Consider the following 27,691-nt stretch of genomic DNA (forward strand, 5'->3'; position numbering starts at 1 on the left):
AGGGCGATTCGGTACGCCCGAAATGCATTGGATATCGAAAAAACCTCTGTCACTGATGTGAATATACGCTTAAAATTGTTGTGACTAATTTAAACAACAAATACAAAGAATACAAGCAAATGCAAAGATAAAGATAATAAACATTTTTTCCTACAAATGGATAAAAACGTGTGTGGAATCCTCTGATTCTAAGGGAGGAGAGGAGGAGTGCTCTAAGGGGATGTCCATAATGGCTCATTAGGGACACATTTCAGTATTCACTAAAGGCACCCAGGGACGTTGGTCGCCACCCTTCGAAGCACCCGATCTTTTTCAAAAACATTTGAAATCAAAGCTGTGCATTCACCAAATCATATTGTCAAGCCAGAGTCTGCCCGTCTGGGTCCGTCAGCGCTAAGGAAGTGCGGGGTGCGGCAGAACTCTATCATTTTCGTCTCAACGCCATGGCCTCTTCTACCATCAGGTATCGCAGAGTAGATTTATTGGCCATTCGCGAACGGCTCCCCATTTGTTCCCTACCGCTAGTCGCGCCGCTAAGTGGCCCTTATCGCTGCACTTGTTGTTGTTGGCGACTGCCTTCCCCCTTCCGCATCCGCTCCTTACAAACATCATCCCAGCAGATTAACGTGTCTGGGGTGAACGCTATTAGTATATATAGCTTAAATGTCAGATCTTTGGTTAAACATCATGCAGAGATCTTTGATATTCTCACTAATGACTCCCCGGATGTGTTTTTCATGACCGAGACCTGGCTACAGGATGCAGACACCGCGATACTAAACCTCGCTTTCCCCCCTGATTATGCCGTGGCCACCCTTAATCGCGGCTCGAGAGAGGGTGGAATTGCCATGGCAGTGAAACGCCGCTTCCCCTGCGAATGGAAAGAACTAAAACTCCCGGGATGCGAATGTGCCCGGTTCAGAATCTCCCTCTCTCACTGCTTTAGCCTTACTGGTCTTTTAATATATCGGCCTCCGGGCTGCGATGCCGCCTTTAGGGCCGCTCTCCCGGACGTCATCAGCTCAGAGGCTCTTGGCTTTGCTAATTTTAATGTGCTAGGCGACCTCAACCTGCACTTTGACTGCACATCTCAACCTTCTATCCGGAGCGGTCTAGCCGACTTAGAAGCCTTGCAGCTCTCACAGAGTGTCCTCCCCCACCCATCAGGGCGGGCATATACTGGACCCGTTCTTCACCAATTTAGAAGACATAACTATATGCCCACCTACCCAGCTGATATGGACGGACCACATGCTGGTGAAGGCAGCTATTCCCATGTCGGAACCTCTTTTCGTGACGCAGAACAAAACCACTTTCATACGTCAGTGGAATAAATTAAAGTTAGAAGACTTTTATCTTCTACTAGAGAAGACACCCTTGCCTCCCTTCACGGATGTTAATTGTGGCTACGAATCATTCTGCAATTGGATTGCCATGGCCCTGGACTCTCTAATTCCTCTGGTTCGATCCAACTGCCGGACTAAAGTTCATAGCCCTTGGTATGATGAGACCTTAGCGTCTCTTAAGAGAGACTGTAGGCAAGCAGAAAGGCGATGGAGAAAAGCTTATGACCCTGCGCTTAAAACCTGCTATCTCACCCTAACTAAGGCATACCATAGAGCGGTCTGCCGAGCCTGTGCCGCATATTATGCGCACGAGTTTCGGAACAGCCCTAACCGCTCTAAACTGATTTTTAAGGTCCTAAAGGACCTCATGACTAAGAGGGCCACCGCAGCGGAAATTTGTACAGACTCCCACTGCGAAAGTCTGGCTTCTTTCTTTATCCAAAAGGTGTAAGCAATTTACTGCACCTTTCCAACTAACATGCAATATTCGGACTCAGCTGGTTGTCCGATGGGCAATGATGTGATTCTGGACCTGCTGGCCCCCTCTCTGAGGAGGGGTTTGACTTATTGAGCCAAAAAATTAAATCTGGCTCCCCCGTGGACCCACTTAAACCGGCCCAGTTTAAGAACATGCAGGCAATATGTCGCTCACCCATGCTAGCTCTCATCAACCTGTCGCTGGCTTCAGGGACCGTGCCCACCAGGTGGAAGCAAGCGGTAGTAACACCTATTTTAAAAAAGCCTACCCTAGATCCGGTAAAACCTGAGAACTATCGCCCCATCTCACTGCTGCCGTGGGCTGCCAAAGTCACCGAAGCCCACGTGAATGGGATCCTGGCTGACCATCTTGCCAAAGCCAACATCTTGGATCCCACTCAAAATGGATTTCGTGCAGGCCACAGCCCGGAGACTGCCTTGTTGTTTATGGTTGAACATCTGCGCTCCGTGCTGGATACCGGACGAACAGCGGCACTCCTGTTATTGGATCTGAGTGCCGCGTTCGACACGGTATCCCACGAGATCCTGTTGCGGCGGTTAGAGGAAGCAGGCGTTAGGGGCTCTGCTTTGTGTTGGTTCCGCTCCTTCCTCTCGGATAGATCATTCCAGGTCGCGATCCCACCCGGTAAATCTACCTCTCACCCGCTTGCACTGGGGGTCCCACAGGGATCATCTTTGAGCCCCACTTTATTTAATCTATACGTCAGACCGCTGGCTGCGGTAGTCAAACGCTGGGGCCTGACAATGGTTTCCTATGCGGATGACACGCAGCTGGCGGTCACATTAAGTGGGGACTCAGCTGTGGAGGCCCTCAAGTTTTGCGAGGGGCTTCGTGCGGTGACAAATTGGATGAATCAGAACTGTCTCCAATTGAACACTAAGAAGACAGAGGTCATGGTGGTCGGAAAGCAGCCTGGATGGTGGAATGATAACTGGTGGCCTCCCGAGTTAGGAATGACCCCTTCTCCTGTAATGGAGATAAAAAATCTTGGGGTCTGGCTGGACCCTACCCTCAGTTTCACCTGCCATACTAAGAGGGTGGCTGCCTCTTGTTTTGGCATTATCAGGGGCATCAGACCTGTACTTAAATTCTTCGATGCCCCCACTAGACAGCTTGTGGTCCAGGCCTCAGTACTATCCAGGATAGACTATGCCAGTGCACTGCTAGCAGGAACAAACCAGGCGCTCCATTGGCTGCCTGTGGCTCGGAGGATCGAGTTTAAGGTGCTTTGCCTGGCTTTTAAAATTTTAAAAGGCACGGCCCCCCTATACTGAGGAATCTACTGACCCCTTATGTCCCTTCTCGATCCCTGAGATCGATGGGTCAGAACCTGTCTGTTGTCCCACGTTTCTTGCTGAGTAGGACTGGAGGCCGCTCCTTCCGAGTAGTAGCCGCAAAACTGTGGAACTCTCTTCCTGCTGAAATTCGAGCACTGGAAGACTTATTCCAGTTCAGACGTGCTATTAAAACCTTTCTTTTTAATAAAAATCTCTGATTCTGCGGTTTTATTGCGATGTTGTGTATACCTTTCTTGGCGCCAGGACGCCCCTTTGCTGGGGCAGCTGTGCGCGGTACAAAAACAGCTAACACAACATAACATAACATAACATATTAAAAGACTATTGCAATAGTCTAGTTAACCAATGTCCAATGAGGCAACTAGTGCTTTTGCTGTGTGGAAGAGAATACAATGACCTATTTTGTGTATATGTAGGATTTAAATACTGCTGCAGTAGTTTGGTAATGATGAAAGATTCCAACTTCTTGGAGTGATTGGGGAAAAAAGCAACCATGTTTTTGTGCAAAGTGGCTATAAATAGTCGATTAGGATGGAAGTTAATAGAGCTAGGATTAGAGTTTGTAGTAGAGGAGTGTGGGAAGTGTATGACCTATGTCTTGGAAGAACTGAACATGAGGAAGTATGGGGCAATCAGTAGCGAATGGTAGTCTGTTATATTTGATTCTAGAAATGGTTAAACATTTTTGTGTTAAAGACTCAAGTTTTCTAATTTATTGTGTAGTTGGGTGTAAGTCTGCTTTTCGGATTAGCATTACGCAATCATTCACACATATCGGTGTTTAAGGAAATTGCGATTTAAAACCAAACATAACAATGCTGTTATTGACTTTTTGTCATTACTGCATTCTGAATATTTAGAAATGTCTTTTAGGAGGGACAGTGACCAAGCATGATGGCATTGAATTAATAAACTTGTTTTGTTTGTCATAGGCTCAGCTTCGAAAAAGGCAAGAATCCGACAGCCCCACGGAACTATCAGGCGCTGGGCATGTGTACAAGTCACCAAAATCTTCACTCCAGCAGGGACCTATTGGTGGCAGACCCCTGCCTTCTGCAGCAGAAAAGGATGACAGGTTAGCAGATGCTGTCACTTGATGTCCTCCATGTAGTGTCATGTGATTATGTGCAGTAAGGACCCTCTTGGTCCTTGGTGGACTCCTTATAAAGTTATGGAATTATTCGGGAGGTATTTGGGTGTCGTCAAAGTTTGACGTGCGTTCAGAGAATGGTAGCATGCTGAAGACTAAAGACGTGTTACAGAGCTCTGTGTGTAGGTGGTCATTTGCATGCTCCAGGCCTACGGAGGATGTGACAACTGGCAACAAGGTTGAAATACGTGCCCCTAAGAAACAAGACTGCTCTCCCTGAGTATACCAAGATCCAGCAAACTGCTCTTGTGTGTGACTCAAGAATCAGTCTAGGGTTGGCGTATGTGGAATCAAAGCGCCACTCTACAAGACCCTTGAAAAAGGTGAAGCTCCTACAGAGAAGCACCGTCAGAAAGCCCGCCAGAAGTCTATAGAAGCCAATAGAAGGGATACTGCGCCACAGCGTAACACTACGCCATCAAAGATAGAGAAAGAAGCGCTAAAGGCAGCGACGCCAAGTGCTAGAAAGCGCAGAGACAACCAGGTCCAATGAAAACTCTAAATGCAGTGACAACCAGGTGCAAGTTTACAAGTTCTCTTACCAGTTTGAACAAATGAAGTGTCACCCGACCTCTGATCTGGCCTGGTCGACTGCTGGTGTGTTCAAAGTAGACAGTGACATCAAATCTGATGAAAAGCCAGTCGGAATAGTGACATTTTTCAATGGCTGCATAAAGGAGTGCCAAATACAGCGCTGCTGTGTTCCCGAAACCACTACTTCTCTTCAATATAGCCAAAAGGCAGAATATTGGCACCAGATGGACTGCATGGATCGGAACGATCAATGAGTTCATAGATGCTCTAGAAGAAGTAGATGACAAAAAGATCATCAAATACTTTAAGAACCTTTAAGGTAATGGATTGAAAAAAGTGATAAAGAAAATTACATAAGCTAATGCAGAATCTTATTGTCACATCAAAGAGACGTTAGAAGCCAAGTTCAATCTAATGTCAAATGTCTATTAAGAAAGGTACATTTTCAACCAGGCAATAGAGCAAGCTGGTGAAATGATGGATGAGTTTGTCGAAAGACTTGAAACCCTCATCAAGCAGTGCAAGTTTGGTGAATTCATTGACTAAGAAGCCATGTGTCTGTCATCAATGGTTGCCTCTGATTCATTTAGACGATGCATGCTGAAGAACCGGGTTTTAGAACCCAGCGGCGCCAGGGGAAATGCCCGATGTCTTCGAGTTCTCCTGTTTTGGCAAACAGAGACACGGGACACTTCTAGGTGACGTCAAAGACCAAATTTATTGGCTGCAACCAGGAACAGAGGTCTACGAAGCACAAAATGGGTGGTTCGCTAGAGACTGCACAAATTCATAGAGCGAGACATCGTCTTTTATGCCAAAAATCACATTCCTGGCTAGCATCAATTACTTACAAACTATCCAATCACACAGTGAAATTTCAAAGGTATCGCATAACGACAAGCCCACTTTTCAGTTGTCCAGCCCACCAGAAATGACCAGGCAAAATCCAACATTCCTGCTCGGACAGGCCGGACAAACCCATAATAAAAGGACCTCAACCCAAATCGTAAATTATGCCATAAAGGAAGGAACAGAAACAGATGAGAAGTAAGATAGAAGGGTGTGTGCGTGTACCATAAACTCAGCAATGTCCTGCTCTTTGATCTCTTATCTGACCAGCTGCTTAACAAGGAACTGGCTCAACGAGGTCAGCCTCGGGCAAGGGAGTCAGTTCATTCAGGTCACACACAAGTCAGCTAAAGGTGTACGTGTCCCAAGGACTCGCTCGGCCGTAGTCATCGGCCTATGTGAGGGCAACCACAAAATGGCTGCCGTACACAAAATGGAACCCGAAGGTTCGAACGAAATCCCTGAATACATAGTGTTTCCATAGATCGATTATGACGAAAACACTAGTACATGTCGCACTCGTCATTTGCGGTCCGCTGATACCAAAATCGTCTCGATACGAAGACCTTTATTGAACGTGTTCAGAATCACGGAACCTCAATGCTTAGAGAGACATTCAGACTAGAAAATGTACTCTTGCCTCTGAGAGCTGACGAAAATGCAGCTCGACAGGCTGCTGATATGAAAGCCGGGACAGCCCAGAATGATTCTGCGTAAATCATGAAAAGTAAGCAGCAACACTAAGTGGTGGACCATAAGGCGATATCTAAGAAAACAAAATTGTGTTTCAAATGTGGATTTTCATTTTTATACCAAGGTAAATGTCCCACCAAAGGACAAAATGCAAAGGTTGTGGGAAAGAAAACCATTTCATAATGGTCTGGAAAGCGAAAGAGAAACTAAGTGCATCACGACAAGAAAAGAAAATGGACGCCAGAAAGTTCCAGAAGCATTCTAGCCATGGCCAAATGGCAACATTAGTTCAGGCAAGCAGAGACTACTCAAAGTCTCTTCAACATCATAATTAAGGCACAGTGAAGAGGAGGGCTGTGCAATGGTGATGTCGACCACAGAATAACATGCACATGTAGGAGTGACTGCTTGCAAAGAACACAAGTCGGAGAGAGATCGCCATGAGAAGTAGCCAAACTCATTTGGAGAGTGCTGCATGGTCACAATAAAGGTGACTGGCTGCTGTACATCTTTTATTACAGACATTGCTACATAGATCAATATCATGCCAGCAAAAAAATACAAGGAACTGTCTCCGATACCACGTCTAACGTCTTAGAAAACAAAGGTGTAGCCATTGGCTGCTTCTGCGCTATTGAAAAGTCGAGGTTTATTCCTAGCAACCATGGCGCTTAAGAAAACAACCGTATAAACACCAATTCATGTCCTTCAAGGTACTTGGTCGAGTTTGTCTACTCCGTTTCAGCACTGCTGCTGACATAGGTTGATATCAATCGACTTCAACCTCAATGCACATTTAGAAATGAGAAGTCAATTTCTGTTGTTTCATGGACTAGGGAAACTCAAGACAATGAAGATGCAACTTCACATTAATGAGTACATTCGTCCTGATGCTCAGCGACACCGTCCGATTGCGTTTCATTTATAGGAGGCCATTGGTAAAGAACTAGAAACATTATTAAAGTATGACATCATAGATTGCTTTACTGGTCCCACAACGTGAGTTTTGCCCATTGTGGTGGTGCCACTAAAGGTGGTGGTGTTGTGTGCATTTGTGTTGATTTATGCCAGGCCAACAAAGCAATCAAGAGAGAAAGACCTTGAGGTCCACACAGAGCTGAATGGTCCAAAGTCTTATGCCATCTTGATTTGAACAAAGGATACCATCAAATTGAGCTAGAAGAGAACTGTAGGTATATTTCTACTTTTTCAACTCGTGGTTTCTTCAGATACAAAAAAACTTAGCTTTGGTGTTGTCAGCTGCAGAAATCTTTCAGGATATAATTAGCTGATTAATTCAACCTGTCATGCATGCTTTTAACTGCAGTGAGGATCTATTAATGTTCGGGTCGACACGAAAGGAGCATGACAATGGTCATACACTAGTATGCAGTCTGCTCACTGATTGTAATTATTATTTTTAGAGCGCATTATCACCGTACGGTCTCTAAGTGCTGTGAGAGGGTGCTGCCTTAGCCCAGGTGGGAGTGAAGTAAGTTACTGTGTGCCCCATGCCTCCTGAAAGAGTACTGTCTTGAGCTTCTTCCTGAACAGGAGCAAAGAGTGTTCCTTTCGTACATTCTCCGGCAGCTTGTTCCAGGTTTTAGGGATGCCAGTAGAGAACGCTCTTCCTCCGATGGACGACAAGCAGGAATGGGGGTAGACCAGCAGTCTGGCTTCTGATGACCGTAGCGTTCTACTTGGGTTGTATATGGCTATTCTGTCTTTAATATATCCCGGGGCTTGGCCATAAATGGCTTTGTGTAATGCAGAGGCCTTTGAACTTTGTCCGCTGACTGATTGGAAGTCAATTTAATTGGCATAGGAGAGGTGTGGCATGAGTTTGTCTGGGCACTCTGAAGATCAGTCTGGCGTCATCATTCATTACTATCTGTAATCTTGCCAGTAGCTTTCCTGGGAGGCCGAGGTAGAGGGAGTTGCCATAATCTAATCTTGATATAATTAGGGCTGATACAGCTAGTCTTAGGGTGGCAAAAGTAAGAAGGGGGGCCAGTTTTCTTAGCTGTCTCAACAAGCCTATGCATGTGCCCACTATTGCCAACACCTGTTGAGTCATGGACAGCTTGGCATCTATTTTGATACCCAGGTTTTTTACAGCCGAGGCTGGCTCTGGGTATTTGCCTAGCTCTTGTGGCCAGAAGAGATTTCTCCAATGCATGTCTCACTTTAAATGCAGAAAGTGAGAGTTTCACAAAACCAAACTCAAATGCTTTGGACATATTTTCTCTGAAGGGGGAATGACGACTGACCCAAAAAAGGTAAAAGCATTTTACTCCAGTATTGGAACTTTCATAGATTCCCATTGCTTGTATCATTCCCCGTCGTCGGAATGGGAGCCTCTGTAATAATATATATATATATATATATATACCTAGGTAAATACGCCCTAATAGGTGTAAAAAAGGTAAAAAATTAGGCCTAGGCCTCATTATCTTTTGTAGCCTATTGGTGTCATTATGTAAAAAGACCCAAAGCCACCTTAGCAACCAATCAGATCAGCCTCACCCTGTAGAACCTTCCTGAGAAAGCTCTGAGCCTCAGATTTTCTACCGCTTCGTTGGTGACAGGGAGTCTCCTTAGAGCTCTGCTCTAACTTCAACTTGAGGTACTGTTTAAACAGTTTTTCTTGAAGGATTTCTTTCAGCTTTGTCATGGCTGATAAGGAAAAGAAGAGCCTTTTCAGGTCTTGTGCCACTTGTGGCAAAAAACGACTTTATACAGAAGATCAACATAAGGACTGTATTTACTGTCTATACCCAGACCATAAGGTTGATGGGTGTAGTATATGCAGGAGAATGTCTGTGAAAACCCTCCGTGATCGTGAAGGACGGCTGCTTCTGTGGCTTAGGAAGTTGGAAAGGAGGGATGAAGTGGTTTCTGGTGATGAGGAAGATGCCAGATCATCATCTTCAAAGACTTCATTGAAGAGGGGTGGATCGTCTGTGGAGATTTCAACTGAACCCCCCTTAAAGGCTATGCGTGGGACCTCTGATAGGTCTAGCAAGCCAGGGCCTATCGAATCTCCTCACGTGAGTGTAAAGGAGAGGGAAAGGCAGGCACTGCAGGTGCAAAAGGCTAAACTGGATGAGAGCTCGGCTGGGCCTTCCCACCAGGTTAAAGTAGCCACGTCCGTCAAAAAACCGACTGTAGAGGCCTCTACAGGGGTCAAGAAGGACTCTAAAGCATCTGAGGTGATTTTTTCTCCTCAGTCGTCGACGAGCCATCCAGCGACGACGAGGACGACGACGAGAGCGTCGACGAGGACCTCGATGTCGATTCCGTCGACGAAGACTGGATCGACGACGGCGTCGTCGACGATGACCACGTCGACGGTTACCACCACGTCGACGAAGACCATCCCGTCGACGATGACTATTCCGTCGACGGTGGCAATCTCGATGGCGACGATCCCGTCGACGACGACGAGCCCGTCGACGATGACAGCTCCGTCGACGATCCCGTCGACGATGGTGAGCCCGTCGACGATGACAGCTCCGTCGACGATCCCGTCGACGATGATGAGTCCGTCGACGATGACAGCTCCGTCGACGATCCCGTCGACGGTGAAGGGACTCTCGTCGACGGTCCCGTCGACGACGATGCAGAATAAGGAAACGGTGGAGTTGTTTTCAACGCCGTTGACGACAGGAGCGCCAGAAAACAGCAGAAGAAGGAGGATAACCCCAGATATGACTTCTCCAAGGAAGGTACCTTCATTACCTCCACCCCTTTTGTTGGATGAAGATGACTACTCAGAAGAGGAGAATGAGATGTATGGGGATGCTTACAGTCCATCTCAATTGAATCTGAAGTACCATGATTCGGATTTGGATGAGGAGTATTATTATCAAAAGGAACAGCGGCCAGAAAGACAAGTTGCATACCAGGAAACCCAACCACAGCAGGGCATGGTAACGATGCCTATGAGTCTTTTGGCAGACTTAAGGGCAATGCTGGAAGAGTATAGGAGCAGACAAGGGTCGCAACCTGTGGAAAGTCAAGCACAGGTTCAACCGCAAGTGGTGGCAGCACAGTCAGTAAGGCCTGCACAGGAAGAACATGAGAGGGAATATCCTCGGCAAGTCCAAGTGGATACCTCGGATGAAGATGAAACAGGGCAGAACCAAGATCAAGACCAGGATAGTGAATGGAACCAATATATAGCTCCGGATCCGGCTTCACCAGTGCCAGACCCGGTCGACTCGCCTCCGGCTGATGTGGGAGGTTTTTTCAGTTTGATGGAAAGAGCCACAGCGCGCTTTAAGTTAGCGATGCCTACAACTTCTACGGATTGTTTCCTATACGATTTTAAAGAGGCATACCGTAAGGCCGTGCGCTCGATTCCCATTGTAGAGCACATATGGGAGGAAGGGAAGAAAGTGATGCAGACCCCAGCGACGGTCATTCCAACTCTTCCGCGCTTGGAGAAAAAATATAAGGCTCCTGATGACAGTCCCGCCTGTTTGATTGGACAACCTAGACCAGACTCGGTCATATCGCAGGCGGCACAGAAGAAATCGCGGAATCCTTCGGCCACCCTCACGACTCCGCCAGACAAGGAGGGTAGGAGGTTGGACAACGCTGGGAAGCGTTTTTCGTCGATGGCTAGCTTGTTGGTCAGAGCGGCGAATGCCTTGGCGATCCTAGCAAGATACGACCGCCAGATGTGGAGTGATGTGGCACACTATGTGGATCTGCTAGCGGATGACCAGAAAGCGGAAGCACAGAAACTTCTGGAAGAAGGACAACGTTCCTCTTCAGAGATGATTGATTGCGCGATGGACATCGCCACCATCTCTTTCCGTGCTCTGGGCAGTGCAGCGGTTCTTCGGCGACAAGGGTGGCTGCGAGCTACATACTTCCGGCCAGAAGTCCAGAATAGGATTTTGGACTTGCCCTTTGACGGGGACATGTTATTTGGGAAACATGTCGATGAGACCCTGCAGGTATAAAGAAGGACACAGAGACAGCAAGGGCTCTGGGGAACCTGCAATATAGGAAGACACCGTTCCGTGGAGCACGAGGAAGAGGCTTCACTTCACCTAGAGGAGGTTACCAGCAACAGCGATATTCACAGCAGTCGCAGTCGTACAGACCTCAGTACGGCAATCAATACTATCAGCGGCAGTCGCAATCCCAGTCTTTCTCTCGCCAGAACGCTCGTGGACGACAGGGGCGTCAGGGCAAGGACGCTGGCAAGCGTCAATAGCGGCCTCCTGACTCTGCCAACTGTTCCTCCGCTTCTGGGATCTCCAGTGGGCGGCAGGATATCACAACATCTGAGAAGCTGGGAAGAGATTACATCGGATCAGTGGGTATTAAACATCATCCGAAATGGGCATACTCTAGAATTCCAGGAATTTCCACCTACAAGAGCTCCCCACGCCACTACTTCGAAACATCTGAACCTTCTTCAAGAGGAAGCTCAACAAATGCTTCAAAAAGGGGCGATCCAACGTGTTCCCCTATCACAAAGGGGAGAAGGTTTCTATTCAAGATTTTTTCTGATCCGCAAAACAAAGCAAAAGTGGCGTCCTATCCTGGACTTGAGGGAGCTCAACACCTATCTCACGAAACTGTCGTTTCGGATGATTTCACTCCAGGACATATTGCGCCTCTTGAACCCAGGCGACTACATGGCAACATTAGACCTGGAAGATGCCTATTTTCATATCCCGATCCATCCAGCTCACAGACGTTTCCTTTGCTTTACAGTAGGCAAGAGTCACTTCCAGTTCATGGTGCTCCCATTTGGATTAAAGTCCGCTCCTCGGATATTCACAAAGGTGCTGGCACCGGTAGCAGCATTTCTGAGGAGACAGTCGCTGGAAGTATTCCCGTACTTAAACGACTGGCTGCTGAAGGCCCCAAGCTTACAAGAGGCATCGAAGGCAGTGAGCACATGCTTGAACCTCTTTATTCATCTGGGCTTACAACTCAACAAGGAAAAATCAGTTCTTCAGCCGGCAGGTACGGTGAAGTTCTTGGGAGCGATACTAGATACTCAGGTGTGCAAAGCCTTCCCATCGGAAGAGAGACAGATGAAACTCATATCGTCAGCCACTCGTTTGCAAAAGAGAAGTTGGATGACAGTCAGGATGTACAAATCTCTTCTAGGGTCGATTTCATCCTGTATTCAATTGATTCCGCATTGCAGACTGCGAATGCGCCCCTTGCAGGAGGAACTGGACCTTCAGTGGAGACAAGTGGAAGGTTCGTTCGACGACAGGGTGACGGTTACCCAGCGAATGAAACGGTCGGTTTCATGGTGGATGAAAAGATCTCACCTCACTGTGGGAGTCAGTTTCAAGGCTGCACGGGCTCCTCACGTCATTACCACGGACGCTTCTCTGCAAGGTTGGGGAGCGGTCATGCAAGACCTCCAGGTCAGTGGTCACTGGACTCCGGAGGAGCGTCGCCTACATATCAACGTTCTGGAGCTAAGAGCTATTCGATTGGCAATGTTGGCTTTCCTCCCAAGGATTACAGACTCAGCAATCCTGGTGCGGACGGACAACACCACCGCAATGCACTACGTCAACAAGCAGGGAGGCACAAGATCGCCACTGCTTTCACAGGAAGCCCAAATACTGTGGGAATGGGCGATAGCGCAGAACATCACACTCGTAGCAGAACACCTTCCAGGAGTATGCAACACGAAGGCGGATACGCTAAGCCGCCTGAGAGCAGTCTCGCACGAGTGGGAATTGGAGCACGCAGTGATCAAAGACATCTTCTTCCGTTGGGGGACCCCAGCGATCGACCTGTTTGCAACACCAGGAAACAAGAAATGCCGGTGTTACGCAAGCAGGGAACACCATCGAGGGTCACTGGGGAATGCCCTTTCGATGTCCTGGTCAGGCGCGTTTGTTTACGCCTTTCCGCCATTTCCCCTGATTCCTCGAGTCCTCAAGAAACTCAAGATGGACAGGTGCAGGATGATACTAATAGCGCCTGCCTGGGCTCGCCAGTTTTGGTACACGGAGTTGCTTCTTCTATCAGAGACACAACCCATTCTTCTGCAACCCAAACAGACACTTCTATTGATGTACGACGGCCAGGTTCTTCACCCGAACCCGAGTTCGCTTCAGTTGACGGCTTGGCTCCTGAATACAGAGAGTTTAAGGATTTAAACATCCCAGAGGAATGCAGGACCATCTTGGCACAGGCACGAGCCCCTAGCACTAATAAGACATATAGAGCGAAATGGAAGAGGTTCCATTTGTGGTGTCAGAGGGAAAAAGTACATCCTTTCTCGTCAGCTCCGCATCAACTCTTACCATACATTCTATCGTTAGCACAAGCAGGTCTGGCTCATGCTTCTATCAAGGTCCACTTGGCAGCTATTTCCAGGTATAGGAGGACAAGATCGGGCCCCTCTCTATTGTCAGCAAGAGTAATAAAACAATTCCTGAAAGGACTGTTTAGAGTTTTTCCGCCAGTTAAGCCCCCACCTCCGGTATGGCACTTGAATGTAGTCCTGGCTCAGCTGATGAGACCGCCATTTGAGCCAGTACATAAAGCGGACCTGAAGTTCCTATCATGGAAAGTGGCGCTTCTTTTGGCACTCACCTCTGCAAGGAGAGTAGGAGAGCTTCAGGCTTTAACCATCAAAGAACCCTTCTTGCAGTTCAAGAATGATACATTGATCCTACGGATGAACCCCAAGTTCATTCCGAAGGTACCGACAGACTTTCATCTTAATGAACCAGTGGTTTTGAAGTCTTTTTTCCTCGACCTTCAACCCAGGCTGAGAGGACACTTCATTCTCTGGATGTTCAGAGATGTTTGAAATTCTATCTACAACGCACAGCTGGATTTCGAAAAACACCCCAACTGTTTGTGGCTTTCGGAGCCCCAAGGAAAGGATTTCCTTTGTCAAAACAAGGGATATCTAGATGGATAACCAGTGCGATCCGGTTCTGCCACCAGGCGGCAGGCAAACCTTTACAAGGACAGGTGAAGGCACATTCCACAAGGTCGATCTCAGCATCAACAGCGCTGTTTGCTGGAGTATCCATAAAGGATATTTGCAGAGCAGCCACCTGGAGCAGTACGCACTCCTTCACGAGACATTACTGCCTGGAGGCGGCGGCGAAGGAGGATTCGGCTGTAGGACAGGCAGTCCTGAGAAATCTCTTCCAATAAGAGGTGAGCTTTCCTCTCTTCCCTCCTCCTGTTTTTTCAAACATTTCGTTTCTTATGCTTTGTTACTGCCTTATGGTTGTTATAATCTGTGATGTCATTAGTTTATAATGATTCTGTAACTGTGCACGAAATGTTTGAGGTATGCTAACTGCTATCTACTCTGATACAAGCAATGGGAATCTATGAAAGTTCCAATACTGGAGTAAGAAACAAGTTACTTACCTGTAACTTTAGTTCTCCAGTATTGGTAACTTTCATAGATTCCCATGCGCCCACCCGCCTCCCCTGGGAAAGCTCACTTTAAGGCTAGGTGATTATGTGGCAAAGCAACGGCTATGAAAATCCATGGCTCAGAGCTTTCTCAGGAAGGTTCTACAGGGTGAGGCTGATCTGATTGGTTGCTAAGGTGTCTTTGGGTCTTTTTACATAATGACACCAATAGGCTACAAAAGATAATGAGGCCTAGGCCTAATTTTTTACCTTTTTTACACCTATTAGGGTGTATTTACCTAGGTGTATATATATATATATATTATTACCGAGGCTCCCATTCCGACGACGGGGAATGATACAAGCAATGGGAATCTATGAAAGTTACCAATACTGGAGAACTAAAGTTACAGGTAAGTAACTTGTTTCATCCTCCACTTGTCCCCCACAAGATGTAACCATGCTGCGATCCTTCTTATGCGTGGCCAGTTATGGCTCCAGATAAATTTGTGACTTTGCCACGGTGAGTGCCCCATTAGGAGATTTGACCAAGAAGAATATTCCCTTCCAGTGGTTCTCTGAATGTGACCGAAGCTTCAAGAAAATCAAACACGCAATTGTAAGTTCAACTGAAATGGCTTATTTTGATCCAAAGTAACATACTGAGATCATAGTACTTGTAAGCTCGGTGGGGTTGGGGGCGATCCTTGCTCAACACAATGGACATCCAAATGCTCAGAGACTCATTGCGGCCTATGCTAGTAGAAGTCTATTGCATACAAAACGTGCCTATTTTCAGTAAAAAAAGAGCCTTTCTGTAGTGTGGGTTTATGAACATTTTCATGTGTTTCTGTACAGTAAGCTGCTCACTTCTCCCCTGAGGCGGAAGCCGGGGGTTCTTTGCTTTCCTTCTAATTACGATTACTACTCATTATTGACCAAATAATAATGCGCTTTTAACCACTGTAAATATTTTAGCCAGCATTGTTTTAAAATACTTTTTCCACCTCTGCGCGAGATTGCTTCGCTCCGAGGCTGCTTCTGAGATACCTGGACACAGCGCTGCGGTTGCTAGGCGCCTGAAAACTTGTTGCTCGATCCAGCTTGGCCGCCATCTTAGGTTGGGTAAGGCTGCCGGTCGAGTTGTTCCTCCCTCCCGCCCTCCCAGGCTACTTAAGAGGGTGCTTTTCATTTTGCAGTAGCTGCTCACTTCTCCCCTGAGACGGAAGCCGGGGGTTCTTTGCTTTCCTTCTAATTACGATTACTACTCATTATTGACCAAATAATAATGCGCTTTTAACCACTGTAAATATTTTAGCCAGCATTGTTTTAAAATACTTTTTCCACCTCGGCGCGAGATTGCTTCGCTCCGAGGCTGCTTCTGAGATACCTGGACACAGCGCTGCTGTTGCTAGGCGCCTGAAAACTTGTTGCTCGATCCAGCTCGGCCGCCATCTTAGGTTGGGTAAGGCTGCCGGTCGAGTTGTTCCTCCCTCCCACCCTCCTCCACTCCCCCGGATTATGGTTAAATACAATGGGCCATCCCGTCCGCGCAGCGGGCGGGCGCAGCGGGCGCGCCTAAGGCAAGCCCGCCTGCGCCCGTCCGCGACCGAACGGGACACGGGGCAGGACTCTATGCCCCCACTGAAAAACCTAGGGAGATAATTCGAGAGGCGGTTCACCTGAAAATCCACTATTCAAATTCAGCTTTACTTGAACTTGGTAAGACCTCTAATATATCCTGTCTGCACACCATAGACCCTAGCATGATGATACCTGCGCATTGTAAAATATGTCATACATCACTTCCCACAGCAAAGAACAACGTTGCCCCAATGACCACATTAAAAATGATGTTGCTTAATTGCAGATCAATGATAAAACATAAAACTGAAATATACGATCTTTTACAGGAAGGTGGATTTGATGTAATGTTTCTCACTGAAACATGGTTGGAGGAATCCTCCGCCCCCGATATTGTAGAAATAGTGCCCCCAAACTATAGTCTTCTTAGAATCGATAGGCTAAAACAACGTGGCGGAGGACTTGCACTCATTTGCAAAAAAGAGTTAGAATGCACCCTCAATAATAAGGCCATCATAAATAGTGAATGTGGTACTTTCTCTATAAAATTGAACTCATCTATGACCATTAATGGTCTTCTTATATACCGCCCGCCTGGCACTTCAACCCCTTTTTGCAATCAACTCATAGAAGCATCCACCCAGTTAGCTATAAGACATAATAATCTTATGATTCTAGGTGACCTAAATTTGCATTTCGAAGACAAGAATGCAAAAGAGGCGCAAATGCTCAAGACAGCACTGCAATCACTGGAAATAAAATTGTTATCCACCAACTCTACTCACCAACAAGGTCACCTCCTTGACCCAATTTTAGCTACTTGGGAAGGAATTGAAGTCCACCCCCCTATCCCAATAATCTGGTCCGACCACTACATGGTTACTTTTGACATACGTACTAACATCACTAACATTGTGCCCAAGAAATTACTATCTCTTAAGCGCCGTAATTGGAAAAACTACACCCCGGAACGATTTATTAGCTCATTAGAGGAACACTCCCCTCCCCTAGGCCAGTCCCTACATGACACTTGGAATAATTATGAATTATGGCTTGAGAAGGCATTAGACAAAATCGCCCTGTGGACCTCTAAACCCCCTGTGAGAAGAACCAAATCAGAGCCATGGTACTCTGAGAAACTAAAAATCGCTAAAACTCAATGTAAAGCGATAGAACGCAAATGGAGAAAAAGCTATACACCTGACCTTAAGGAAAGATATAGATCTGAACTAAAAAAATACCAGAAAATGGTAAGAGAGGAAAAAAGCGCCTTTTTTAAAACTAGAATTGAGGAGGCAGACAATCCTACGAAGGAACTGTTCCGTATCTACAAAGAATTGACAGACACCACACGCTTAGATACGCAAGACACATATTCCAATGATATATGTGAACAAATAGCAGACTTCTTCGTCGAAAAAGTCGAGAAAATTCATGCCACCTTCCCCAAACCCAATAATTCAGGAAAGGAGGCAATGACTAAAGCCTCAATAATAATAATAATAATAATATGAAATTTATAATGCGCTCAGCTTACCCAGGGGCGTCCCGGCGCAACAGACCAGAAGGGGAGACTCAGCTAATCACTACTGTGGAAACAAGTAGGTCTTAAGAAGTTTCCTAAATGGTAGGATCTTGGGCTCTGAGCGAATCCTGAGGGGCAGAGAGTTCCAAAGAGACGCCACCTGCACCGAGAAACGCCTACCCCCAGAACGAGCTTTTCTTACTCTGGCTGACTGCAGAAGGTGTTTTTGGTCCGAGCGCAGCAGACGTGGGGGTTTATAGGAACGGGCCATATTAGCAAGAATAGGAGGGCCTTTGCCATGTAGAATTTTATGGGCAGTACATAGCGCCTTAAATTTCACCCGCTCCTTCACGGGGAGCCAGTGAAGCGCTCTGAGGGCAGGAGCAGCAGACTGCCTTCTGGGAACATCCATAAGGATTCTCGCAGCTGCATTTTGCACCTGTTGGAGAGTTTTGAAGGTCGCTTCGGGGGCACCGAGAAACAGCGCATTCCCATAATCGAGCCTCGATAGAATGAGGCCACGTATCAACAGCTTCCTTGCTGGATCAGGAAGCAAAGGTAGCACCTTTCGGGCTGATTTCAGTAAGCCAAAGCAAACCCCTGCGGTCTTCCTGGCATGAGTCCTGAAGGACAGATCTTCTTCCAACCATACTCCCAAGGACTTGATCTCCTTCTTGGGGGATGGTGGGTCACCAAGAGACCGGGGCCAACAGGTCGCAATAATGGAGGGACTGGGATTGCCCAGGAGCATCAGCTCGGTTTTACCTCCATTAAGCTTTAGGGCGGAGATAGACATCCAACGATAAACATTGGCGAGGCAGTCATGTAAAACCTCAGGTTGTTCCGCCAGCTGAGTGAGGCCGACCACCAGCTGAGTATCATCAGCATAGCTGATGATCTTCACCCCCGAGGGGGCGACCACTCTTTCAAGTGGAGTCATATATATATTAAATAGAGTGGGGCTCAGCGATGAGCCCTGCGGGACTCCACATTGAAGAGGGATTAGGGCAGATTGCTCTGACCCCTCCCAGACTTGGTAGAAACGGTCAGATAGAAAAGATCCCAACCATTTCAGGGCCGTCCCTGAGACACCTACCTCTGACAGACGTTGGAGGAGCACTTGATGACTCACAGTGTCAAAGGCAGCACTCAAGTCCAGGAGGATCACTGCCACTGACCCTCCTGTATCTAGAGTGCTCCTTGCCTCCTCCACTACTGCCAGCAAGGCAGTGTCTGTTCCATGGCCGGGACGGAAACCAGTCTGGGAGTCTCCTAGCAGGTGGTTAGACTCAAGATGGTGAGAGAGCTGACGGTTAACCAACTTCTCTGCAATTTTTGAGAACCCAGGCAGAAGTGAAATTGGCCTAAAGTTGGTCAAGTTGGATGAGTCCATTCCTGGCTTTTTCAATAAGGCCTTCACCACGGCCTTTTTCCATCTCTGGGGCACTATGCCCTGTGTAAGTGACAGGTTCAAGAGGTCAGTCAGAGGAGTTGACAAGATGTTAGCCACGAGTTTAAGATGTTTTATGGGGACTGGGTCACTCGGGGAGCCACTCTTCATCTCTAACAGGACTTTTATGACCTCCTCTTCCGAAAAGGGGCCAAAAGATGCTAGCTCAATCAGGCAACTTGTGGGACTAGCAACCGATTCATCGCTTTGAGGGATAGTAGGTAAGGAGGATAATATTTTCTCTATTTTAGAGTGGAAGAAGCTGGCCAATTCCTCACATTTTTCTTTGGGATTATCGTGCAACACTGGAGGGACCGGGGCTTTCAGAAGTTCCTTAAAGATTTTAAACGATTCTCCTGAAGAATTGCTTGCTCTCTCAATCCGGTCGCTAAAGAAAGTCTTTTTAGCGTCCTTCAGTGCGCTTTTATATTTCCTTAGTTCCCTTTTATAATTGGCCCGGCTTTCTTCCGTCCGCCCTCTCCTCCAGGCACGTTCAAGCCTTTTACAAGAGGTTCTGATGCACCCGAGTTCGGGGGTATACCAGGGGGCAGAACCAATTCTTCTCTCCCTGACAAGCCTTCTTTTATTTGGGATCAGTAAGTCCAGAGAGTTAGTAAGCCATTTGCCCAAGAGCTGGTCAGCAGTGTTGGGGTCATCTGTGAGGTGAGGACAGGTTCTAGCTAGCTCTTCCGCCCAACTGTCCACCGGGAGCTTCGACCAAAGTCGTTCCACAGTATGTTGTCTAGGAGCGGGGTCTCTGCGGTTCCCCAGCAGCCAGCTAAACGGAACAAGATGGTGATCAGTCCAGGGGAGAGCCAGCATCTGGAGAGCCTGCAGGTTCACAGAGTTAGCAAAAACTGCATCAAGCTGATGGCCTCTGTTATGGGTAACTCCCATATTGACAAGATGAAGGTCCAGTGCACCAAGCGAGCTTACAAGCTCCCTTGCCACTACGTCATTGGGGTCGTCAAAATGAAAATTGAAGTCCCCAAGGGTGACAAAGTAGGACGAGGCAGCAGCCAGTGGGATGACAGCCTCCATAAAGGAATCCACAAAATTCCCTAGAGTAGCGGGAGGCCGATACACAAGGAGGCCAGAGATAGAGACAGTTGAGGAGATGCAAAGGGTAAACTGACAACTTTCAGCGTTGTTGATGCCACAGTCGACTGCTTTGCATACAAATGTGTCTCTGTAAACAATGGCCACTCCACCCCCTCTCCCATCCGGCCTATCAAGATGGAACATGAGATACCCCGAGGGGTATCAACTACTCAAAACTCCACGCTTACCAAATTCACTACACCTGACAAAAAAGACCTTATCAATATCATCAATGGTATTCATTCAGGCTCTCCCAGTGATGTGTGTCCATTGGTAAAAAGCAAGGACATCATGGAACACTTTCTTATAGATCATATAAGAAACATGATAACCCTTTCTTTTCAAGAATGTAATGTACCCGAAGCCTGGAAAACAGCGCAAGTCATACCTCTAAAAAAGAAACCCAACATCCCTATCACTCAGTTCCAAAACCTAAGGCCCATTTCCCTCCTGCCGCAATGTGCCAAGATAATAGAAAAAATAGTTAATAAACAGCTCATGGCCTTTTTGGAAAAGGAAACTATACTCCACCCCTCTCAATCGGGTTTTAGACCTGGCTATTCCACAGAATCAGCTGTACTATATTCTACGGAATGTATCCGTAAGATGGTGGACGAGGGAGAGACAGCAGCGCTGGTCATGTTAGACCTAAGCGCAGCATTTGATACTGTGCTTCACTCCACGCTGCTGTCTCGACTCTCGGATATAGGAGTGAAAGACCATGCACTACGGTGGTTTGAATCTTTTCTCACCAAAAGATCGTTTCAACTGCACTGCCCACGCTTTAAATCATCTTCTCGTAGCGTGAGCCATGGGGTTCCACAGGGCTCCAGTTTGAGCCCTACCTTATTCAACATCTACATGGAGCCCCTGGCTCACGTTGCAGAGAACTTTGAGGTGGGCATTGTAAGCTATGCCGATGACACCCAGTTGATGTTTAAACTTACCCCAGACACCGAGAAATACACCACCAATTTCTCCAGCTGCATGGCGGCTGTTGCCACCTGGATGGACAACAATTGTCTCCGCTTAAATGGAGACAAGACAGAGGTGCTGGTGGTGGGAAACAAAACTTCGATATGGTCTCAGGCATGGTGGCCTACGGCCCTGGGTGAACTCCCCTGTCCTGTAGAAAAAGTCAAAAACTTAGGGATTATGATTGATTCGGACCTCTCGGGTAAATCCCAAGTTAGCAAAATAACAGGCAAGTGCTTTGGCACGCTAAAAACCCTGCGGAAAATCATTGATTTTATTCCTATGAGAGCCAGAAAAATCATTGTTCACGCTCTAATAACGCCTCACTTAGATTACGGTAACGTTCTCCTCTTAGGCCTGAACCAGAATCTTTTACACCAGCTGCAATGTATTCAGAATACTGCCGCTCGCATGGTGTTGGGTCTTCCAAAAAGAACTTCTGCCAAGGCGGCCCTTTCCAAACTGCACTGGCTCCCTGTTAGGGAAAGAATCAGATTTAAAAGCCTCTGCTACGCCCATCGAATTGCCCACAATAAAGGACCTACCTACCTTAGAAGTCTCCTAACCATCCATCGACCGAGCAGAGACTTAAGATCATCTGGTATGATACAATTCAAACTTCCCCGCATTTCCAGAGCAAAAATGCGGGGTAGATCCTTTCGCTACTTAGCAGTGAAGCATTGGAATGCCCTCCCAGTGCATCTACGAACGGAACTCTCGGAAACTCTATTTAGAGCTAAATTAAAAACTCACCTATTCCCGCAATAATTCCTTTTGGTCCTTTCTCCGGTTCCTTCCTGGGAGAGTTGTCTGTTAGCAGTTAGCGCGGGGACACACAGTTTTGTGCAGCCATGCGCTCTATAAATGTCCTATTATTATTATTATTAAGCATTTGTATTTGTATTTTTATAGGATATTTCTAAAGCGCTAACTGTCGCTTCGGAAGGAGCATTCTGGCTCTGAGCGAGTATACAAACCAAATATCAAGATCTAAATAACAGCCATTACAAAGCCATCTGACAGACTAAAAATCAATGTTTTTTAATGCTTCCTGAAGGCAGTTTCCTGTACGAGGAGTCGGAGGTTGAGGGGCATAGTATTCCAGGCTTTGGAGGCCAAGACTGTGAGGGTCTTGCCTCCTTTGAATGTTAATTAAATTACCACCAGATGACCTCAGACATCTCGGGGGATCATAGCGGGTGAAACGTTTCACGAGGTATCTCGGGCCTGTCTTATTAAGGGATCTAAAAGCGGTTAGTAAGATCTTAAACAGAATCCTTTTATGTAGGGGTAACCAATGAAGGGTCTTGAGAGCAGCAGAGGCAGAAGATCTTCTAGATGATTTAAGGACTAGTCTTGCTGCCGCATGTTGCACGCTCTGTAATTTTTTTATGTAGTTTTTTTAACTCCAGCCATTAGCCCGTTACAATAATCTAGTCGTGATAATATCAAGGCTACTGACACCGACTTTCTAGAGTCCGTAGGTAGGAAGTCAAAGAACTTCCTAAGGGATTTAATGAGACTGAAACAGCTTCCTGCAGTATTTCTAACATGTTGGTCAAATGAAAGAGAGGAGTCAAATAGGACTCCTAAATTTCTTGCAGTTACAACTGAGTGAGGTGGAACGGGTGACTCTTCCGGCCACCAGTCCTTTGGACAGAAGAAAACCTCTGTGGCCAGAGGTAAGATCTCAGTTTTGTTGGTGTTACATCTTAAATGATTATTTGCCATCCAGCGGAATACATCCGTCAAGCAGATTTTAAATTTTGTTCCACATTGGTGGAATTTTTATCTAAAGAGACCACGAGTTGGGTGTCATCGGCATGTGATGTTACTAATATGCCGTATGACTCTATCAGTGCAAGAAGAGGGACCATGTAAATATTAAATAGTAACGGGCTCAAAATAGACCCCTCTGGTACTCCAGATGAGACCCTTTTTTCGTTTGAAAGAAAAGGGCCCAAAGAGAACGTTTGAGTTCTATTAGACAGAAAGGAAACTATCCAGGATAGAGCAACTTCTGTTATACCTATACCTATCCTAACTAATGTCACTGACTACCAGGCCTTATTTTCCATTTTCGGAAATCCAAAAACAAAGATACCACCCCACCTCGCATCTAGAAGTGGGGTCTGCAATTACAAGAATATGATTACACTATTGTGCATAAACTGGGAGATTATTTCTCACGAGTGCCATTACAGCATCTCAGTGCAATGCCTAAAGCAGCTGAAGAGTATATCAATTTCATAGTGAACTCTAGCATTCCTTGCAGCTCGATCCATTGAGCAGATCATTGCTCCTACCAACACCCACAGAGACACCCTCATCCTCCAAGCTATCATTGCACCACAATCCTGGAGAATAAATGCTCGATTTCTGATAGATGACTTTGAATATAAAAAATGTGCAGGAAGAACTTTCAGTCACTCAAGAAGGTATTGCACTAAGAGGTTAGAGAATTGTTATACCTGAGAACTTAAAGCAACAGGTCATTGAACTGGTACATGAAGGACATAATGGCATTGTAGCCACTAAGAGATCCCTCAGAGACCAATGAGGTTTCCTCGTAATGATAAGCAAGTCGAGAAGGAACTGAAAGCATGACACCTATGTACCTGCTTCTCTTCCAGGGGATCCTCATCAAAGTCATAAGCACATAATATTCCCGCCCATGTGCGGGACCCCGGAAACAACATAAAAATATATATGTAAAAACACATATATCGAACTCCACATATATGTACGTACATATATTATTTTTCTCACACCAATGCAGCCGCAAAAAGAGGCTAACACAATGTAAAACTTTGTACATGTACTGCAATTATAAAGGAAACAAAGAACACATTAAATCAAATATCCTTTAAATGTTGTGTTTTAATGAGTAAAACCACTCATAACTCCTGAAAATTTGCTCATGAAAAGACATTGTTAGCCTCAGGCTGCATTGTAAAGCAATAACATAGAAAATGAAAGCATTTTCAACCAAAAAACTGGCACTGTGCCTTTAAGGCAGCCCTGACTCCAGGCTTCCCATCATGCCTCAGGGGTGACAGTTAGGTCAGTTGTTCTTTCCGGCTCCTTCTGTCAGGACCCTGGTCAACAGCTCCCACCTTTTTTTGACTTTCTGTCAGAATTACTTGGTGTTTTCTTCAGTTTTTTGGTCTCATTCGACGGGTTTTTACCCTAGAGAGATAGTTCTACCTTTTTTGGGCTCAGAAAAGGTTAATTTTTTGTCAAAATGCCTAAGGCTCTCTTTGACAACTGCCCTGCCTGTGGGCATAAGAAGGCTTGGTCAGATACACATCCAGTGTGTATTCGCTCTCATGAGGTAGCATCTTGTGTCCACTGCCAGTCCTTGTCATCCAGAACTATCAAGGACAGAGAAATAAGCAGGATTTATGGACTTTCTGAGAGAGGTTGGTCTCCAAAGAGACTTAAGAAGCGGTCGACGTCGAAAAAAGTCCCGACCTGCTCTCCTTCAGCGTCGGGATCGGCGTCGAGATCTCCAACGACGAAGAAGGTGAAGTCTTCAGCATTGAAAGTCAAGAAATCTCTGCTGCCGTCAACCGGGCGACGTGCAGCGTCGAGAGAGAGGTCACCGTTGAAGCATGGCGGCTCAACGTTGAGGTCTCCAGAGCAGAGGGACTGCAGGTCTGCGGCTGGTTCAGGTTCAGACTCTGGCCCGGATTTAATTATTTATAAGTCGGCCAGCAAGGAATCCAGGCATTCGCAAAGGCATGCAACGCCTCCATCACACTCCCCAGTGAAAGAGTCAGCTCCAAAGACGCCTACTGTCAGGCTTTCACCGAGATGGTATAGGCCACTTCATCACTGGGCTAAGGACAAGGAAACAGCGTATCGGATGCACCAACTGCTCTCTAGGCCTAGAGAACGGTCACACTCTCCGGTGAGACAAAGAGAAAGATCACGCTCTCCAGTTCGCCAGAGGGAAAGATCACGCTCCCCAGTTCGCCAGAGGGAAAGATCAATCTCCCCAGTTCGCCAGAGGGAAAGATCACGCTCCAGGGTGCGAACCAGCAGGCGTAGATCACGATCAAGGAGTACAAGGAGAGAGCAAACAACTCCTACTTCTTCTTCCTCGACCCGCTCTCACAGAAACTACTGTCCTACCCTAACAGACTCTCCTTCAACGAGGGTATCTCCGATTGATGATATCTTCACGTTTCAGGGCATACTTGGTAGGGCAGGTCTTAAGCTGGGAGTTACCTTAAAAGCTCCGCAGATCAAGACCTCAGTAATTTTTTAAACACTACAGCATAGGTCTGCACCCAAACCTCTTCTGCCTTTGGTGCCAGAGATTATAGAGCCAGTTATGGACGTCTTCTTAACCCCAGCGACGGTCAAAGTTGCCAATGCGGAAGCCCTCTTGGGGCGTTATGACCGATCCCTGTGGGATTCTCTGCAGCGTTTTGTGGAGAAACTCCCGGCAGAGAATCGTAAGGACTTATAAGAAATCCTCCTGGAAGGCAATCAAGTCTCCAACCAGGTGATAAGCGCCGCAGCGGATGGGGCTACCCTAGCAGCTCATGGGTATGCTCATAGGGTAACGGCAAGGAGGTCATCATGGTTGCGCCTAACGGCTTTGAAACCAGAAGCCCAAGCGCACATATTGAACTTGCCTTTTTCAGGTGCTTCGTTGTTTGGCACAAGTGCGGACGAAGAGATGCAGCGCATGAAGGCAGAGCTGGAAACTCTCAAGGCAGTGGGTCTTGAGAAGAAGGAGTTCAAGAGGAAATTTCGCTCCTTTAGCAAGGGCTCTACAAAGCAGCGGGTTAAAACCCCGAACTGGCAGAAGAGCCAAGATCAGCAGGGGCAGCAAAAATCCCAGTACAAAGGAAAGCGTAATTACAAGGTAGGAAGTAATCAACGCCAAGGCAACAACACCGGCAAGACTCAATCCAAGCAATGAGTAATTTCTTCCCCCAGCGCCGTAGACCACTCCAGTGGGGGGAAGCCTGGCAAATCATTTGAAAGAGTGGCAAAGCATCACAAAAGACAGATGGGTGTTGTCTACACTTCAGAATGGGTACTGTCTTGGTTTCAATCATCTGCCTCCACCGGTTCCCCCGATGTCAACATCAAATCATCAGCTGCACCTACTGCAAAGAGAAGTCCCCACCCTACTCGAAAAGTTAGCGATCAAGGGAGTACTGGTCTCTCAGAGGGGAAACGGGGTGTACTTCCGTTATTTTCTGGTCAAGAAAAAAGGCAGAAGGCAGAATACAGACCCATTCTGGACTTTCGATCGCTAAATCTGCATGTCAAAAAGGAAAGATTTCGCATGTTGGCGCTTCACCAAATATATCCACATCTCAGGAAGGGAGATTGGATGTGTTCGCTGGATCTTCAAGATGCTTATTTTCATGTTCCAATACACCCCAGTCACAGAAGATTTCTTCGGTTCAGGGTGGGGACCTCCCACTATCAGTTCAAAGTCCTACCGTTTGGATTGAAGTCGGCCCCTCGGGTGTTCACGAAGTGTGTTGCAGTGGTGGCAGCTGCTCTACGCCGCATAGGGGTTTTCGTGTACCCACACTTGGACGATTGGCTGGTGAAAGGTCCTTCCCCAGTTAGTGTAAGAAATCAGTTCCAAACTTATATACAGCTCTGCCAAAGACTAGGGCTGCATGTCAACTTCGGAAAGTCAGTCATTCATCCCACTCAGAGGATCCACTTCCTTGGAGCTCTGCTAGACTCCGAAGCAGGAAAAGTGTTTCCTTCGGAGGAGAGACAATCATCAATCACCCAGAAATGTCAACTGATTCTTCGCGGCAAGGCTCAGAAAGTGCGCAGGATTGCCTTCCTGCTAGGATCGATGGCGTCTTGCATCTTCCTGGTCCCGAATGCCAGACTTCAAATGCGTCCTCTTCAGCAGGATCCGGAGGACAAGTGGGATCAAAAATCGGCTCGCTGGGACGATCACATCACCATTTCAGACGCAGCTCGAACTTCTAGTCCGTGGTGGACAAAAGCTCAGAATATGCAGGTGGGAGTCCTGTTCCACCAACCCACCCCTGTGCAAACACTGATCACGGACGCTTCACTTCTGGGCTGGGGAGCGCACATGGGACCACTGCAGGTGCAAGGTCAGTGGTCACACAAGGAAAGTACTTACCATATCAACATGCTGGAGCTGAGAGCAGTCCACCTAGCTCTCAAAGCGTTCCTCCCCTCAATCCAAGAGGCATCTGTGCTAGTACAGACGGATAACACCACCACGATGTACTACTTGAACAAGCAGGGGGGAACGCGCTCCCAGACGTTGTCGTTGGAAGCGCAGA

At 47.0% G+C, this 27,691-nt stretch overlaps 1 protein-coding gene across 1 annotated transcript in view; it reads left to right on the top strand.

The window, feature by feature from the left end:
* LOC147679550 (uncharacterized) overlaps positions 1 to 27,691 on the top strand; it is a 430,526-nt gene that overhangs the window by 345,703 nt on the left and 57,132 nt on the right. The window contains exon 8 of the mRNA XM_086942459.1: positions 4,076 to 4,218. Coding sequence (XP_086798585.1) covers positions 4,076 to 4,218 — 143 coding nt within the window. The remainder of the gene's footprint in view (positions 1 to 4,075; positions 4,219 to 27,691) is intronic.

Source organism: Lissotriton vulgaris, chromosome 11, assembly GCF_964263255.1.
Source record: "Lissotriton vulgaris chromosome 11, aLisVul1.2, whole genome shotgun sequence".
Lineage (NCBI taxonomy): Eukaryota > Metazoa > Chordata > Amphibia > Caudata > Salamandridae > Lissotriton > Lissotriton vulgaris.